This window comes from Podarcis gaigeae (assembly GCF_964106915.1).
Source record: "Podarcis gaigeae genome assembly, chromosome: 11".
In the NCBI taxonomy this organism is placed as follows: domain Eukaryota; kingdom Metazoa; phylum Chordata; class Lepidosauria; order Squamata; family Lacertidae; genus Podarcis; species Podarcis gaigeae.
In genome coordinates, this window is record NC_139687.1 from 27,653,349 (window position 1) to 27,672,354 (window position 19,006).

Here is a 19,006-nt window from a genome sequence, read left to right on the forward strand (position 1 = left end):
TCCTTTCACACATACACACCCCAAAAGAAAAGTCAGCACTGCATGATTCATACTTAATTAAAGCTTCACTTGTCAAAGAAAAAAAATGAATGGCTATGATTTAAAGGCATGATACACAGATTGGAGAAGTATACTTATTGCTGGAGCTTTGTTTGCTAGCATTACCATAGCAGATCCTGCTGCTAAAGAGACAAGCAGCTTGTCTCTTCAGCAGAATGAAGTACAACAGAATCAGCCAAAGCTCAGGCTGCCCACACAGCTCCTGCAATATGTGCATGTTAGTCTTTTGGATTGTAGCCTGTATTTTGGATAGATTCCCACTAATGATCTGGAACAGCCTTAAGCCGGACAATCAAAGGAGACCCACTAATAGATCCCTGCCTCAAAGAGGTCCATTAAATTGTCAGACATCTGGTAGAGACCCAAAGGAATAAGTTCTAGTCTAAATTCTAGCTTGAGCAGCATTTAAATAGAAATCAGAATAGAACATGTGAAAGGGCAAAATCATAACTGGAGATCCATCACTTGGAAAATGGGAAATTTTAAAGAAAACATTTGACCTCCTAACAAACTTCTACTTAAACACTTTTTTAAGTTCCTGGGAAAGAAACACTGTTATTAGCCTATTATGATTTAGCAGAACTTGACATGTTAAGCTAAGTTTTCTGAAATATATATATGTAAGAACAGGAATTGTCTTCACGTTGGGAAACAGAAGATACTTCCTTGTGAACTTTTGCCTTTTGTTCCATGGAAGTTTTCAAGCTCCTTCCTGCTTGTTTTAATACAGCTCTTTGGTTCCTGAAGTGGGAAGAAAGAACGAGAAAACCTCCAAATCATATTTAAGTTTCTGTTTTAAAGGAATGGCTGCCTATTTTTCTGTGTGCCTCAGGAGCTGGCCATGAATAGAAGCATTCATAAGCTCCTATTGTACAAACCCACAAAAAAGTGGCCTTGCCAGCAGGAAGTGAGACTAATGCCTGCACAGCCACTCAACAAAAGAATTCTAACCTTTATACATTAGCTGTGCGATAAGGTTTGTACAAGGGGAAAATTGACCAGTGACTGCAAAGTAGGTCAAATCTGTTAAAAAGAAGGGCGGAGGGAGAGGATGTTAAACTGAAATAAACTCCCCCATTTCCTCACCTGTTGCATTGCCATTTGCCTGGAATAATTTTGAGCCTTTACCAGGGCTTCTGCTGCCCTTTTAGCACGTTGCTGAGGGGCACCCTTGGGGAAGGCTGGAAGCGTCGCAAGCACATTCTCCACAGTGAACTCCTGGCTCAAGGAATTCTCCAGGATTTCCTGAAAAACATTGGGGGGGGGGAGTAGTAGTAAAAGGAGCACTTTACCCAAGGATAGTTTAAAGGAGCCATTCAATTTCTGCCCCCAATCACAGGTATCAACAGAAAACCCTCAAAGCGTAAATTTAACTGCTAGGCGATTTTACCATAGCTGCAGCATTTGTGATGATGGTACTCTTCCACCTTGCTTCATGCTGATGAAGCTGAAAACCACTTAATTTACACATGATCCTGTAACATGGTTGAGATGGTTGTCACTATGCTAGAGGTTGCAGCAGGGTAGCTTGCTCAGATCCTGTGCTTCCCTAGCAGTGACACCAAAAGCACATCAAGAACAAAGAGGAGGCAACAGAGTACCGTATTTTTTGATCTATAAGACTCCCTTCTAAAAAGTAAGGGGAAATGTGTGTGCGTCTGATGGAGCGAATGCAGGCTGTGCAGCTATCACAGAAGCCAGAACAGCAAGAGGGATTGCTGCGCAGTGAAAGCAGCAATCCCTCTTGCTGTTCTGGCTTCTGAATTTTTTTTTCTTGTTTTTCTCCTCCATAAACTAGGTGCGTCTTGTGGTCTGGTGCGTCTTATAGAGCGAAAAATATGGTAAATAGCATCTGTCACAATGTCGCTAGCATTTTAGTCACCATCTACCAATTACAACAATGCTCAATGATGATAGAGTTGTGTAGTAGACAATACCTCACGACACAAGTTTTGCAAGCTTCTTAGGGAGGTACATTTTAAGATCTGACTTATCACCTGAAATCAAGCAGTAATTAGAATTGTATGCCAATAAATACCAAATTATAATTTAAAGAGACCTTTCAAAACAACAACAACCCACAATTGTCTATTGTCACATAGCCTTCAACATAGGATTCTTTTTCTATATTGAAAGCTACACACACAAGGTTAAAATAAAAGACACTACAAAAGAAGGTATAATCCCCTGTCAGGTTCAGAATGATGGAATTTCTTCTCTGCTTCATTTGAAGTTTATGGCTACACTACATTTTGAAAGTGTACAATTAATAAGAGAAACCACACAGCAGGCTGTGGAGAAAATATTTTCAGCTGGGGATTTAGGTGCCATGAAGCAGAGGTCAAAACCTCTATGAACAGACTAATTTGCTATAAATCTTTTCAACTTGATTAATGTTGTTGATCTCTGTGATAAAAATAGAAAGCTCCAGTCAGGACTAGCCTCTCATGAAGAGTGTTCATCAAATGCAATGGAACTTGGACGATAAGGATCTGAATGTTAAGTAATAATTGGGAGTAAAAGTATAAAAAAGCAAAGAATTAACTGGGTATAGATGGCAAGAAAATTGAGGAATAGTCTTCCACTAACAGAAGACACCAATTGAAAACTGTCAGAGATGCTCCCCTGCCCCACCAGGGGACTCTCAAAAGCAGAAGGGGGGGTGCAGGAAGGTGTGAGAAAGAGACTGTGCAAGTTATCGCCACAAGTAGAAGAACATTGTTAGACTTAGCTTTACTTTCCCCCCGCAGTACTGGATTCTAGTGCATGGGAAAGAAACAGCATAATACATTTTCCGAAATACACATCAAAAGCACCTTTGAATCCATTTCCTTTTGCCATTTTAGCTGTATTAATTGGGCAATGGATTGCATTCACAATCCACAATTACCCATGTGTGAAATTGAGCAAGCACTTCTTGGCATCTTTCTACAAGCAGCCTTATGGATAAAGAACAGTATGCATCCAAAAGACGTAAAAAATAACTATTATCAAACCTATTAAAATAAACACAAAACATTGCTGATCTTGAAGTCATCAACAAGGTGCAACAGTGGAACAACATGCAAGATCTTAGCATCTAAAGGACTCCTGTGGAATCTGTGGAACCTGTTGCCACTGTGTGCGTGTGTGTGTGTGTGTGTGTGTGTGTAGAAGGCTGAGGATTCCCTTCACAAGATTGAAAAGAAAGGGAAGAGGGAGAAATGGCTGCTAAGCGATGCCAATGACTTTGTAATTTATAAAGTAAAACAAAGAATTTTCTTAGATTTGACTGTGGTTTTACTGTATGTATAGTGACTGTTGATGTTTATGCGTGATACCATGGCCTTTGGTTAGTGCAATAAAAGTTTATGACACTGATGACATCCTCATTTAAATAATAATTATATTATTATTTATTCCCTCTAGGGGACAGTTTACAGATAAGGATACACCTGCCACTGGTGCAGGACAAGGGAGGAACAAGAGCAATTGTTCCCTGAGAAAACCAGGTTGAAATTTGCTTTTTTTCATACGCAACAGCAAGCAGGAGGTAACAGGCCTTGTCTCCCAGTCCATCATCCTGACAGACACTTCACTAACAGGTAACAATGATCTACCTGAACTTTCAAGGACTTGCTGTGCATTTTCTTGATACAAATTAAATGCTAGTTTATGCTTTGCATCCTACACCCAACACAACGGATTCACTGGAAGATGTTAAGTCCTACGTTTCCCCTTACAGGTAAGGCATTTCAGTCAATACGAAAAAGCAATGGGCATCATTTTTCATCATAATGCTGCTTCTCAGGAATGCAGCTTAAACAGATGAAAGTTTGAGATCTCAGGCGGGGGGAATGTAGGCGATATTTCTCCAAGACAGAAAAGAGAAGAGTCATTAAGATGGTGGGCAGCTTCCTATGCTCAGTTTGGGAATTGTCTTCTCCCTTCTGTCTGGGTCTTGCAGAGTAGTGCTTCCACAGAATGCAATGATCAAATCTACGTTTTACCCAAATGCTTCTGGTTGGCAGTGTGAGCCCACTTATAGCTGTCATGTGATCCAGGAGCATATTAAAATTGATAAAATTAGAGTACAGTGCTTTACAAAAGCACCTCTTGGAACGGTGAGGAACAAAGTGCAGGGATGAGATAAGAAGCAAAGCGATAACAGTGAAACTCTACTTCAACAGAACATAAAACGTGGCCGAAAGCTCTGACATAGATACACCGTGAAATGTAGCTGGTTGAAGTGTTGAAAATTATTTATAGAAAAGTCAGGTTTTTAAAGCAGTGACCTGGGAGGTTCAGTGCACCGCTGCTTCTTCTTCCCTTAAGAGGAGCTCCTCGTCCACAAAACTTCAGAGTGCTTAAAAGATTTTATCTTAGAAAACCCTTTTGAAGAAAGTCAGTGTTGCCATTATTTTTTTAAAAAAAGATAAAGATAGATCACAGCCTGCAACTTGCCACCAAGAAGTCTGAGCAGAAATTTGAATTGGGGCCTCCCGTATCCAAGTCCAGTACACTTGTCTCTTGGAAGACACTGGCCGTGTGAGTTGGTTTAATTTATATGTTTTCTCAGTCAGAGTATTTAAATCACCAGTTAAATAGGAAAACCGGTAGAAGCCATTACGGTGGCAAGTTACTGCCATCTACAGACCAAAGCAAGTAGCATCCACATCACAGAGAAGCAACCACTTCTGCTAGTTGATAATGTAGGTGGTAACAGCCTGCTCTAACACACACACACACACACACACACACCACGAGAGTGAGAGAGACATAGAGAGCTTGAAGTTAGAGATCTGCTTCGTCTACAAATTCAGATTTAATGTTACTAATATTTGACCCTGACCGTTCATCTAGTACTCTGTTGTACTTTAATAGAGCAGGAACAATGGAATCTGCTACTCTGAGTGGCCTGCAAGACCAACTCACCAATGGAGCTTGGGGGTTTTCAATTGCTTTGGGACATATTGCAGTCTTTTAAATTACCAACTGATTGCTGGGTTTATTTTAGCCACTTTTTAAAAAAAAGGTTATTAGATTGTGCCTAATTTTTCACAGAAAGTCAAATGATGAAATTCTAAAAACAACATTTTAATCAATTGAAAGAAGACATTTATTTGGTTAAAAATAATCTATTTGGTCAATCACCACTTCTAACCTAGATGAAAAGCAATTAAGATAGCACCATGCCATTTCTTTTGTTGTTGTAGCATTGGTATATGCTTGTAGCATTGGTATTAGCACAGCTTGATCATGCCTAAATTGATGCTCAAACAAAATGAGCTGGAATACTAATCTGACAACAGATCGCAGCAATCAGTGTGAACATGTGCATTACAACTGTGTGGTTTTAAAACAAATACAACAGGTTATCTGGTGAGCATACAACTGATATTAATTGGTAATAGCATCATGGGTTTCTGTTAGCAACCTTGAGGATCAGCCATCATATTTAAGGCTCTTTTATGAATAATCAAACAAATCCATCAAATATAACCAATTTCCCATTGAAATTGTTACAACCCAGTGATCTGGATTTAAATATGTATATTTCGGGAAACTTCCATTTTAAATATTCCTTGTTTTGGACTCCCGGGAATGGCAATTGCTTGTAGCAGTAGATTACACATTCTGATCTGTTTGCACTATCTGAACCTAGTTTTTATTGGAAAAACCTAATATATATATACTATAGATTTAAAAAACATATATATGTCTGATTGTAGAGTAAACTAAAACCAACATTCTCCCATGAGACCAATAAGGAGAAGGAAACTGCATGGAAACGGCATCCATGCTAAGCCCAGTAATAACTTGCAGGTGGGAGGGAGATTGATAGAACATTATTTTACGGTACAGTTCTCATGTTAAAATGCTCATGCTGCTTTTGATAGATACGCATGATATATTACTTCCCTGAAAGTGAAAACACAATTCTTTCATGTATCATCTAAGGCAAAATTGCCTCTGGAGGTGTCCAGAAATACTGGCTGGCACATAGGAATTCTATTCATTAGGTTGAGGCTGCAATTCTTCAGGAAGCATTAACAGAAGAATTGCTAGAGATCTGGGTAAAAACAGTGCCATTGCTTCTTGCTGTTCCAAAATCCATGTTGTAAAAAGAGCCTTTCATTTATTGAATCCCAGAACATTTCTTGTTTCACAGATTTAAGCATGCTTGCAGATCCCAATTCAGTTATTCTCAGGGTGCATTCAGACATGGGGAACATTGTGATAGTTTTCCTGATTATAGTGCTAGCACTTCTGTTCTGTTTTCCAAGATTCCTTTCACACCGCAGTACCTGTTGTGTTGGTCTAAACCACAAAGCCTCTTTGGCTTGCTGATCACAAGGTCAGCAGTTCGAATCCACATGACAGGATGAGCTCCCATTGCTTTGTCCCAGCTCCTGCCAACCTAGCAGTTCGAAAGCATACCAGCGCAAGTAGATAAATAGGTATTGTTACAGCGCAAAGGTAAACTGCATTTCTGTCTACTCTGGCTTCCATCAGGGTGTCCTGTTGCACCAGAAGTGGTGTAGTAATGCTGGCCACATGACCTGGAAAAGCTGTCTGTAGACAAATGCTGGCTCCCTCTGCCGGAAAGCAGAGATGAGAGCCGCATCCCATAGTTGAATTTGACTGTACTTAACCGTCCAGGCATGTGAGCCCAAAGTTTCCACCTAGGCTGAAAGTTGTCTAATTAAAGCCTAGGATTTGACATTAGAATGTTAGTGTGTTTGAATTACTGTAATGAATGAGAGATTCATCCGTAGGGGAGGGGTCTGCAACAAATACTGGGCAGGTTGACAACTTCTAAGATGCCGACAGAATGAGATGTGATACAGCAGAAAGTGTTAGGGGTTAAGAGTCTTTTTCTGAGGATCTTCATTGTAGAAATAAATGCTTGTTAGTTGCCATTTATAATCTGCTTTCAGATTTGAAAAAAAGTAAATATTAGAATGGCAAAAAAAGAAAAAAAGAGTTTATTTCACAAACTGCACATGTCACCTTTGAGAACTGGGAAGCTAGATTTTAAAATGTGTTTGTTATGTACAATTTTTTATAATACGGGTTGTAGTCAGCTATGTTTTACTCAGAGTAGACCTGTTGAAATTAAAAGCCCATAAGTACCTAAGGTCCATTAATTTCAATGAGTCTACTCTGAGTAAAAGTTCTTTGCTCACAATCCACAAATGTCATTTACAATCTCTCTGTTGCTTGCTCACATGTGACCTTTAAGACTCGACATCTAATACACCCAGGCAGAAGAGGTACTGCAAATGTTTCTAGAAATTCCAGCAATAAAAATACAAAATTCATATTGAGTTTTATTGAGTCGGTTGAGTTAGTTGAGTTAATTTTCCTTAGCCAGCTTGCTTCCATAGATGAATTACATAACGGAAAGATATTTTATAGCACAATTTAGCCACTGGTGAATTTCCTGGAAGACCCAATAGAACTCAAGGAATTTTGCTAAATCTCCACATCAAACTAGTGGCCAAAAGCATCAGCTGTCAGCTGCTAATTCCTTTCCCTTTGATTCTTGCACTCCCTGGTGTACACGCTTATTCATGAGACTTCAGGAAACCCCTTTTGTCTCCATCTCCATGGAAGAAGCCATAAAGAGACTACTAAATAATTCATCATAGCCACCCACTTACCAGTATCTCACTAACCTAAGGCACTAAATGTCCTTGCTTACTAACACCATAAATATCTGTTCGCAGCTCTCTAGAGGAGGTTAGGTGCTCATGTTCTCATATAAGGCGGATATTGCATTCAGAAAACAAATTAGAGATAATTAGGCCTGCATCTCTTTTAATTATTCATTAATACGTTTTATTTGCTAGGTCAGCTGATTCAAAATGCAACCTCAGAATAAATGCCAGCAAAATTATCCATAATATAGAAGATAGGCAAGACTTATATATCATATAAGCTTTTTGTGCTATTTGCTTCTGAAGGAATAATAAACATCTTTTTTTCAAAATAATGTTAAGGTTATTCAAAAACTAAATATAAAGTTGATTTTATACCAAAAAAAGTAACTGCATACAGAGAAACACCACCCCATATACTTCCCCATCTCCTCCTTTCCAAAGCTTTCAACTCATGAAAGGCTTCTCTGACTAGTTTTCAAGGCCCCCTCAACCCACCCCATTCAGTAGGCTCCCTTAACCCCAGTAGAGCATTTGGGGAGGGTGGTCCTTGGGGAGGAGGGGGCAAAGAACTCGGCTTCCATCAGTCTTCTTATACACATTTACCTCTGGATCCATGGGTGTGTTAGAGCCTTGAGCCTACAGATTACTGCTACAAGCTACCATAGTTAGACAATTTGTGGTTTCTAAAGTGTGTACAAAGGACTGTAACTGCTCTTCCCATTTATTGTTTATTTGCTTACTTATAACTTACTGGATATAGCCTCCATAGTGTTTGCAGTCAATAAAGTAGGTTACATTGTCAATCCAAATTTGCTGTGATTATTTAATATGCAAGGGACATTTCTTGTCTTTCCTTAAAGGAAGATATTAGATGTGTAGTACAATCCAAACCATGGGTACTTGGGAGTGGGCCCAATTGTATTAAATGAAGAGCTTACTCTCAAGTAAAGGCTTCTGGCACTGCAGCCTTAATTATTTAAGATTCAATCAAAAAACAAATTAAAAACAGAACAGTGTGACTTTAATTCTACTTAAAATGCAAATAATGGCAGCTTAGGTATGAAGTTGCTAATAAAGCCTCAGCCACAATAAAGATAAAGTAAGGATAAATGGGGAAATTTAATTTCAAATGAGATTATTAAAGCCTTTTTTAGTTTTCTTCATTTGTTAGGGACCCAATTATCACATGGCTAATTAGACTGCATTATAACACACTTTAAACAATGCCCAAAGATAATAATCTAATATAGTGTCACACTCTATTTCCTCGGTGGGGCAAAGGAAAATTGCTTACCAATATGCTCATTTGGTCTCACTGGTTTGAGGACCAAAGAGAATCTTGCTGGAAAATTCTCAGGCTTGAAAGTTCCCTATCATCCCCTTTTCCTGAGCCACAATTGGCTTTCTCCTCCCATCAATCTCTATATAAAAAGGTGAAACAATAAAATTTCATATTTTTTTCCTGCTCAAGCTACTCCTTTCAGTGGCATCCCATTCCTTCAAGGGAAGAAGCTGTTGGAAGCACTTTGTCAGTTTAGATGTACATTTGAGTTTTTAGAAGTGTTGAGACCATTCCAATGTTTGCTCTTTGATAGAAGCGCAAAACCGTTCTAGAGGGGGTGGTTGTTGCTACTGCTGTTTTGTTTTTGTTTTTTAAGGAAGTTTTCTGCAATTCATACACCGTTTTCTAAAAAATATATAATTTGACAATGTTGAGAAAGGTTTCTATGTTTCCATTAATCACAGCAGGCTGGCACTGAGGTAAGAATGCTCAAAATTTCCTGTATATTCATTCAGAATTTTCGCCTACAGAAAGTTTGAATATGCTGCCACATGTTCAGCAACACAGATATCATTGAGAGGACACAACCTGTGCCTCATCGTCCAGGGGCGCCGACTTATAAAAAATATTGGGGGGGCCCATACCAGGGTCCTGCCCCGGGAAGTTTTCTAAATTTTAGATGAAAATTAGTGAGTTTTAAAGTTTTTTAAAAGTATTTTAGAGTCATATGATCAACATTAGAACCCCGAAAATTCGACTCTCTATAACTCCACACTCCGGGAAACTCGACAAGCCTGAAACACTTTTTGGCTTTGAAAAAAGAAACAAAACATAAACATGCACGGTATTTTCGTAAAAAGCTAATTTAATTTGCAGTAACAATTATGCTTATAGACTATTACAGAGCAGTGAATATATAGCTCTGAAAAGACTGAAATGATATTTAAATAAATCCTAAACTATCATTAAAAGAATAAAACATAAAATATTGCTGTCGCACAGTAATAGCACTTTGATTAATAAGTGAAATAGCTAATTTAAGCTTACTTTGAATAAGGCTGAGGGTTCATTAAATAAAAATAATATCTCAAAGTTAATGCTTTAATACAGTTAATAAAGTTAATACAGTATGCCTAATACTGTATGTAAATACTGTAATACTGTATGTAAATAACGGGCTTTAATTGGGTCTTACACCCTAAAAATATTTAAGTATTTGAAAATAACTAATACAGTACTATAGTAATATAGAAATACAGTACTAAACTAGTACTAATATTTCAAATCTGAAAAATTAACATTCTGTATGTATTTAATTCTCTATTTTATAAAGATTTTTAATATCTGACAGTGAGTTTGGAGTAGCCCAATGCAAAAATCCTGAGGATCCATGTGGATCCATGCTTTGTAACCACGTTTTTGCCCCACTGTGACCCTAGGCAACAGTGGGTGCGTGATTTTTTTGGTGCAAGATGTAGCCATGGACATGCTATGTGATCTGATGGTGAATTTGGGGTGACCCAATGCAAAAATCCGGAGGATCCATGTGGAACCGTGCTTTGCAACCACATTTTTGCACCACTGTGACCCTAGGCAACAGTGGGTGCGTGATTTTTTTGGTGCAAGATGTAGCCATGAACATGCTATGTGATCTGATGGTGAATTTGGGGTGACCCAATGCAAAAATCCTGAGGATCCATGTGGATCCGTGCTTTGTAACCACGTTTTTGCACCATTGTGGCCCCAGGCCACAGTGGGTGCGTGATTTTTTTGGTGCAGGCTGTAGCCATGGACATGCTATGTTATCTGATGGTGAATTTGGGGTGACCCAGTGCAAAGATCCTGTGGATCCATGCTTTGTAACCACGTTTTTGCACCATTGCAGCCCCAGGCAACAGTGGGTGCGTGATTTTTTTGGTACAGACTGTAGCCATGGACATGTAATGTGATCTGATGGTGAATTTGGGGTGACCCAATGCAAAAATTCTGAGGATCCATGTGGATCCGTGCTTTGTCACCACGTTTTAAATGGGGAGGGAAGGAAAAACACAGAAGGGACAAGAAGCACAAGAGGGATGTGCGGAGAAGCAGCTGGCTAAGAATGCAGGGGAGGAGTTTAACGGGGTGGGGGGAGGAAAGGAAGGCAAAAGTCCCCCCCCCAAGCCAGCCCTCTCTCTCTCCCACCTGTTTTTCGGCTGCCTGCGAGTCCCTAGAGCACGGAGAGGAGGAGGTGGTGGGCTGGAGCCTGCACGCAGTGTGACTAGGAAAGAATTAGAAGGAAGGACTCGATCCTTTCCTTAACCCTCTGCTTGCCAGGAGGGCAGGGGATTCCCTGCTCTTTGTTGAGTTTGAGCAAACGCAGCAACAGAAGCGGGTGGGCAGTAAGACCCTGAGGCAGAATGCAGGAAAGCAGCAGCTTCCGCCTTCCCTCCGCCCGACCGCCCGACCTTATTTTTGCCTGATTTTTGCCTATTTTTGCCCTTCGCTCCGGCGAGTCAGCTCCAGGGACCACGCATTCGCTCAATAACACGCACAGACATTTCCCCTTACTTTTTAGGAGAAAAAATCTGTGTGTTATAGAGCGAAATTTACGGTAATAATTTTCTTAAATTATTGGGGGGGCAGAGCCCCCCCAAACGAATTTTTGAGGGGGCTCGGGGCCCCTCAGGCCCCATGGAGTCGGCGCCTATGTCATCGTCTCAAAATGTTTAGCCTAACAATGATATCAAATTCCCAGCAAGGAAGAGGATCCCTGAGCAGATCTAGTCCAATCACTGTCAATGGAGTAGAATGAAAAACAAGTGAAAAAATCCAAGCACATGGGCTTGGGGAACTGGGAACTGGAAATCATCAGGTGGGTTCTGGTAACAAGAGGGCTGTTGCACTCAGGTCTCACTCACGGGCTTCTGATGGCATCTGGTTGGCACCTATGCCACCAATGAACAAGATGGGCCTTTGGTCTGATCCACTTTTAACAAAGCTTTTTGAAAGTCTCTGTAAGCAATGTCAACTGGATCTCCTCTATCAACATGCTTGTTGCCTCTAAAAGATTGGTGAGGCCAAACCTACCCTTGTAGAAAGCATAGTAGCTCTGTTTCAGCAGAGCTCTGTTCTTTTATATGCTTTATAATCATATCTTTAACCACTGTTTCCACCGTTTCTTCGCCCAAAAGAGGCATTAAGCTAACCAGCCTATAAATGTCCTGGTTCTCCTCTGGATCCCATTAAAAAAAAAATAGTGTTATATTGGCCATTTTCCAATCCTCAATTCTGGCAGCTCATCTTAGGAACAAGTTACATACAGTGGTACCTTGGGTTAAGAACTTAATTCATTCTGGAGGTCCGTTCTTAACCTGAGGTACCACTTTAGCTAATGGAGCCTCCCGTCGCCTCCACACAATTTCTGTTCTCACCCTGAAGCAAAGTTCTTAACCTGAGGTACTATTTCTGGGTTAGCAGAGTCTGTAACCTGAGGCATCTGTAACCTGAAGTGTCTGTAACCCAAGGTACCACTGTATTGTTAAATGAGAAATTTCTGGCCATCTGAGTTCTTTAAGAACTCTCAGGTGGAAGTGATTTGTCAGTTTTCAGTTTGTCAGTAAGGCCAGAAACGTCATCTCTTGTCACAACTATTTGCCTCAGTTCCTCAGACACCCTTGCTAAGGAAGTTAGTTCAGGGGTCTGCCCTAAATCTTCTGCTGTGAACACAAAGGCAAAACATTAATTTCATTTCTGTGCATTCTCATTTTCCTGCTTTAGCATTCCAACAGTAAACATATGGGCACCACTACATCAGAAGGACTCTCTATTTGGAATCATACAGGAAATATAGGTGAACTTTAGCAGCAGCTGTAGGGAAAGGTAGAGCACCAGCTTATTCTCTTTGATGCTGGTTTAACTTTCTGTGTTCAGTAAAAAAAACCATTAACTGATGGTAGGTTGCTTGGTATCGACTTCTCTAACTGGCAGCTGTTCTCCTGTTCTACAGACAGGGATCCATTGTTCAACATCAAATATGAGAGTGAGACCCCTTTCCACATCATACTGCCAATATGGAATCTGATGGAGCCTAGCTCCTTCCTGCATCACTGAGGAATTATGAGAAGCTCACACTTCATTGTCCCACATTCTGGAAAGTCTCTGGTGTGAGTAGGAATAATTCCACAGTGGCTCCCAGGGTACACATGTAAGAACAGGTTTAAGTGAAGAATATATTTGGATGCATTTGCTTGTCATCAAATAGTTCTGTACATAGTGGTACATCTGCAAAAGACGCCCGTGCAATATTATGAATTGATGATAACTACAAGATACCAACAAATTTATTTTATTTCCTGCCTGGAAAGAATGGGGAGGGGACGACACTTTCCCCCTCCATCGAATAAACAGGAATGAAGTATGAATAAGAGCCAGAGGCAGACTAGAACTTGATTATACATAACTAGGAGAACGTAGCATTTTGGCTAGCATTTAAAATTGTTCTGAAACAATCCCTCTCCAGCCTGCCAAGCACAACACTCACCCAAGGTGCTGAAGGTACCAGAAGCGTCAAAGTGAGCAAGTCATTGCAACATTCCTCCACAGACTGCTGACACTGAGTTGCATGATTTATCAGCCGAGCATAAACAGCAGTTGGTAGGATGTGCTGAGCTGCCTCAGAGGACATCTGTCCTGGGGCAAGAACAAAACCCAGATTTTGCCTCATGGCAAGCAGGTGTCTCCGCAGCTTGCTAAGTTTCCCTTCAAGAGCGCTCTGCGAAAACAAGAAAGGTTAAGACGAGAAATGGTAAACATTGAGGAAAGAAAAACAAGTTAAACATGCCAGGTGAAAGGGCACGTGCCCTCACTAGGTACCTGCAAGGCACCACAGTGGGTAAGCTGACATTTCCAAAACAATCACTTGGGAACTGTAGTGGAGACGTCAAACCCCAGGCATTCCTCTGCCGTTCCCCCCGCCCTTCCAAGCCATCTGTGGAAAACATGTGTTGAGGGGGCATAATCTGACAAAGCATGAAACACAACAAATTGCCAGAATTCTAGCTTCTTAAAACAAATAAGAAAACAGAGATCAAAGCTACCCTCCAAACAGGGCTGATTGTTTTTCCAAAAGAACAGCTCAGAGCTAGAGTAGTAAAAAGGATTTTTTGGAGAGGGTGAGGGAATCAAACTTCTAAACAGAGTATTAGAAAACCATAAACAAGCCAATGTTTATCTTCTACCTACCACAGAATCCTGTGTCCTTTTCCTGTTTAAACCTTTAACCAGCTGTATTTGCCATTTATTGAACAGCATGTTTTCATTTAGTATAGACTAAGAAGTCACTGCTAAGATCAAGCGCTCATTTTGAAGCAATTAGCATAAAAAGATTAAAATGTATAAATGCTAAGGTAAAGAAGAAGAATGTGCAGTTGTACTGCCAAATAACACCCCCCAAATACGACTGGTATACATTCTGAGAATATTCACATATTTTAAAGAATTTGCCAAGACAAAAACATTTGGATGCAAGTGTTCATGCAAATTTCTTCATAACACACATACAGCATCTTGAATGCTACAATATGAGCTGTTTCTCTCATATTTTATGTACAGCTTTGAATACTTCATTTTCATTCAGCACTTATCTGATGCTTCTAACTGTTACACATGATTATGCATTTCGCAGCTGATGTTGTTCTAAACTTCATATAAGCGACAACTTCAAATGAAAAATAGGTTTTTAATTCATGGATACTTTGCACACAGGTCTGTGCGTGCACACACTTACAAACAAAAATGAAGTAGTTATAGTCATTTTGCTTCCAAAGGGAAACCAGGCATCAGCAAAAACCTCAGGTTCTACAGAATTAAAAAGTAGCTCATCCCAGTTACTCTAGTCCCTTGCAGATAAGAGTACAAAGCATTTACAACATCCTGAGGTTGCCTATATATAATTTTCCATCCCTCTGGAAGTGAGCGAGCATATCTCTTTGCATGGCGCTCCTGAGCAGAAGAACAACCAACAGAAACTCACAGGGAGAGAACAAATTACATGCTAGGTTTAGTAACCCTCTGACATGTCATCTCTGAGCTGCATATAAGTACCAATTGAGTTTAGAGATACAAATTCAAGCTTAAGTTCTGTAAAGTCATATATAAATTGGCTCCACTGAAATCGAAGTAATTCCTGAAGACAACTGTAAACCTCATTTTATCTCAGCTCTTTACAGAAGATATGAAGGCAGGATGAAAGCTAGCTTTTGTCTGCCCTCAGTCCTGCTCTCCTGGCAACTGCTACCCAGATCTGAGAAGAAATAGAAGCAAAAAGGAGTATGTGCTGATGGGAAAGCGTCAGAGATGTGGGGAAGGCTCGATTTTAGATGCAGAGTCAAAACTTGAACTGTAGGCAAGGACTCTCTGTTCACTTCTGGGCAGCTAATGAGTCACAACAGCTGAACGTCAACACAATAGCTAACAGAGGAACCTGTGTGTGTTGCATAGGATCCTGTAGCTTACTTAGGGTGTGCAGTCAGCGCATGTGTAACACTGACCAGGTCATTGTCACTGGGTGCAAACTAAGCATGCATTCTAGAGCACATCCCACACTACCCAGTGGATGATTACAGTGATAAGCAAGCTGTCGAGTTTGGAAGCTTATCTGCCATTAAAGACCTTCTCACTAAGGAATCTCACTAAGGAGCCCCTGATAAGCCCTCTAAGGAACTTTGAGGTTTTCCAGTACACAGCTTTAACATCACGATCTGATATCTGAATTTAAGGTTTTTTTCTGTTCTCTAATGCTTTTAAAATTCCAAGTACTTGACAATCAACGGTGTCCCATTTAAAGAGCACTCAGTTATTTAGTAACTTCTGTAAAACACCTCAACAGGGAAATATTGTTCCAGACTTTGCAATCTGTAATGGATAAAGAGTACTTTGTACGATATTTCTGTATTTTAAAAAACACTATTAGTATTTTTGAAAGCATTACACTATATATAAGCTTTACACTAATTTGAAGACTAAGTATCTGACACTTCTATTATTATTTTGCTCAAGTATCCTTGATTTTCATATTCTTGATATGATCATATTTTTCATGGTGTCCTTCCATTGTCTATGGTTTTCAGTGAATGCTTCTCTTTCTCTAGACGGGATTGTGCATACCAAACAAACAGGGAAACCTATCCAGTTGTTGAATGAATCTTTATTTGTGTCAGCCATCGGGCCATAGCAATAAAACAACAATACAATATACACAAATAAAAAGTCAATTATCTGAAATACATTTTAGATTTTGAATCAATAGTCAAATAGTGGATCTTATTCTAATTGCCTCAGCTAAAAACCTTCCAATCATACCTATTCAGATATGTCAAGCTGCCCTTGTAGTTTCAAGTTAGCACATAAGTATTAAGAAAACACCTGTTGTATTTATAGATGCTTGGAGGCTGAAGCCAAGTTCTCACTATATTACTGATTTCAGTATGTTCATGTCTGAGTGCACCTGGCTTTACAGTCTAGAGGTTGAGATATGTGGCTGCTAAGAGGCTGCCTCCTCCCCTGTTCTCCTCAGTCAGTACAGCATGAGACTCTTGATCTCAGGGTCGGAGGTTTGAGCCCCATGTTGGGCAACAGATCCTTGCATTGCAGGGCATTGGACTAAATGACCCTTGGAATCCCTTCCAGTTCTACACTTCTATGATTCTCTTGCTAAGCTCAGCAAGTTAGAATGGGAAGCCTACAGAGAAAAAATTCTAACTACCAAAAAAAGGGGGGTGGGTTTCACTGACTGATCTTCAATTCCAAAATGTACATGTGTGCATACATTCCATTCCTCCCTGAGGTCTATCAAAGTCAAAAACAGATGATGGTCTGATGGGATGTTATGCATTGCTACAGCTAAAGTTATGTTTTGTGGTTGAGATAGCACCTGGAAGCCATCTCCAGGCTCTCTGACAAAGTGCATGATTTAGTAGTTGTATAAAGAAAATGAACCAAGGCATTCTGCAAAAGCAGTGTGAAATGTGTTTGTTTAAGCCAAGGGTAACCAAGGTTGTGTCCTCAATATGCTGTTGGGACTATACAATTCCCATCACCCCTTACCTTTAGCAGGGTGGGTGGGGCAGGCAGATGAGAGCTGGAATGCTACAACTTCTAGAGGGTGGACACCACAGCAACCACCCCTGATTTAATCATTTCCAGTTAGAATCAGGATAATCTAGAAGTCTATATTTTAACTAATATCTTTGATTATTATTTTTTATTGTTGCAACTCACCCTAAGCATGAGGGGTGTACTTTCTAGAAACCTAGGCAATGTTAGAAATTATCTCACTGCCCTTTGAAACACTTAAGTCATAGAATTGTAGAGTTGGAAAGGATGCTGAAGTCCCTGCATTTTATTCTAGTTCCTTCATTCAGCATTGTGCTTTATTACTATTTTATTAACAAAGTCCTTCCCAAATAGTTCTAACTTAGTATATCTCCATTTGCAGGGTTCCAGCTCTGGTTAAGTGGAGAAGGATGAGCAAATAGATTTAACCTTCAACTGATAGAAAAAAGCAACAATGGAGCATAATAAGCAGAACCGCACTTGATCTACAAAGAACAAGTAGGAAAGGTTACCCAATCAAATCAGCTTTCATTAGCATCACAAAAGGTTTTTCAAGAGTTTCTAAATAACATCTAGTGTTGGCTCACCTATTTGAGCGTATTTCACTCTAGTTGAAGGCTTCTTTTTTGAAGTTTCTCACTATATGATTTCAAACAAAGATCTAAGAGTTTCCATGTTAAAAGCTGCTCTTTCATGCCAAATGTTTCCAATAGCCAATTCTCACTACAGCCTTCATTAGCGAAATTAAGCAAGTTTTATTTTTTTACACAAGTGCCTGCATGAATTTGCCTTTTGCTTGTTAGCACGTTATCTCAAGAAAAGGGAAGTGTGTGTAATATTTATCGTGATAAATAGGCACGACTGTACATGGAAAATGAATTACTTAGGCTAGAGAAAATATTTTCCCTCTTTAAGAACATTTGCTGCCTTCTGTCCTTCTGAGAGCTGGAGAAGGTTTCATTCCATTATGTGCACACATGGAACTAAATATGAGGGGCTACACAGAGACCACAAGGAAGAACTGCATATGCTTCTTGACTGTAACTCCAGCATGCACCAAAATAGCCTAATATTTACACTGAAACAAGTTCCATTTAAATTAAAAGGATTTAAATTCAAGTACATGTGTTCATTATCAAAACAAAAAAAATTCCTTCCAGTAGCACCTTAAAGACCAACTAAGTTAGTTCTTGGTATGAGCTTTCGTGTGCATGCACACTTCAGATACCTGAAGAAGTGTGCATGCACACGAAAGCTCATACCAAGAACTAACTTAGTTGGTCTTTAAGGTGCTACTGGAAGGAATTTTTTTTTGTTTTGACTATGGCAGACCAATACGGCTACCTATCTGTAACTGGAAATGTGTTCATTATTACTGAGTTTCTACTGTCGGTCTAAAGACTGCACATTATCTTCAGAGTTCTACTTAAGCAAGTACCATGCACCAGCCAGATTTGCAGGACACGGAGACTAAAATGAAAGGGGAAGTGTGAGAATTATTGATATGCTTTAGAAAAAGAGTGAATGTAGCTCCCTTTGTGTTGCTGAAAGGTGACCTTTCCCCAGAACCAATTAAAATTATGAAATGCTCCAAGAATGTAAACCCGTATTTGTCATTGCCTTTAGCATGGCGCATTATAACAACTGTCATAGCAAACGGGGTTCTGATACCGGGGCTTTAATTGCAAAGCTTAATACATGTATGTTAATATGCAACGCAAGCGCTTCTCAGCAGGTGTTCTATGTGATGAAGTTAGCTTCATGAATAATTCATCACAAGAGCCACTTCTGCCGAGATACAATTTGCAATGTTTTTCAAGTGAGATCAGTGAAAATCAGGAGCTGTCATTGCCAATTTGTTTCAGTCCAGATTCAGAAGGTCACACCCTTGACACGCAACAGAGGTTAGAAATGCCCTTTTCTT

General features: G+C 39.8%; 1 protein-coding gene and 1 long non-coding RNA gene across 8 annotated transcripts in view; one reads left to right on the forward strand and one right to left on the reverse strand.

Moving 5' to 3' along the window:
* Positions 1 to 19,006, reverse strand: part of LOC310826927 (uncharacterized protein) — a 59,576-nt gene that overhangs the window by 13,435 nt on the left and 27,135 nt on the right. For all 7 annotated transcript variants that reach the window (XM_083702347.1, XM_083702346.1, XM_083702349.1 and 4 more), the window contains 2 exons: positions 13,511 to 13,741; positions 1,147 to 1,305 (listed from right to left, as the gene is read on the reverse strand). In XM_083702347.1, coding sequence (XP_083558473.1) covers positions 1,147 to 1,305; positions 13,511 to 13,741 — 390 coding nt within the window. The remainder of the gene's footprint in view (positions 1 to 1,146; positions 1,306 to 13,510; positions 13,742 to 19,006) is intronic.
* Positions 1 to 19,006, forward strand: part of LOC310827037 — a 75,397-nt gene that overhangs the window by 10,724 nt on the left and 45,667 nt on the right. The window lies entirely within an intron of this gene.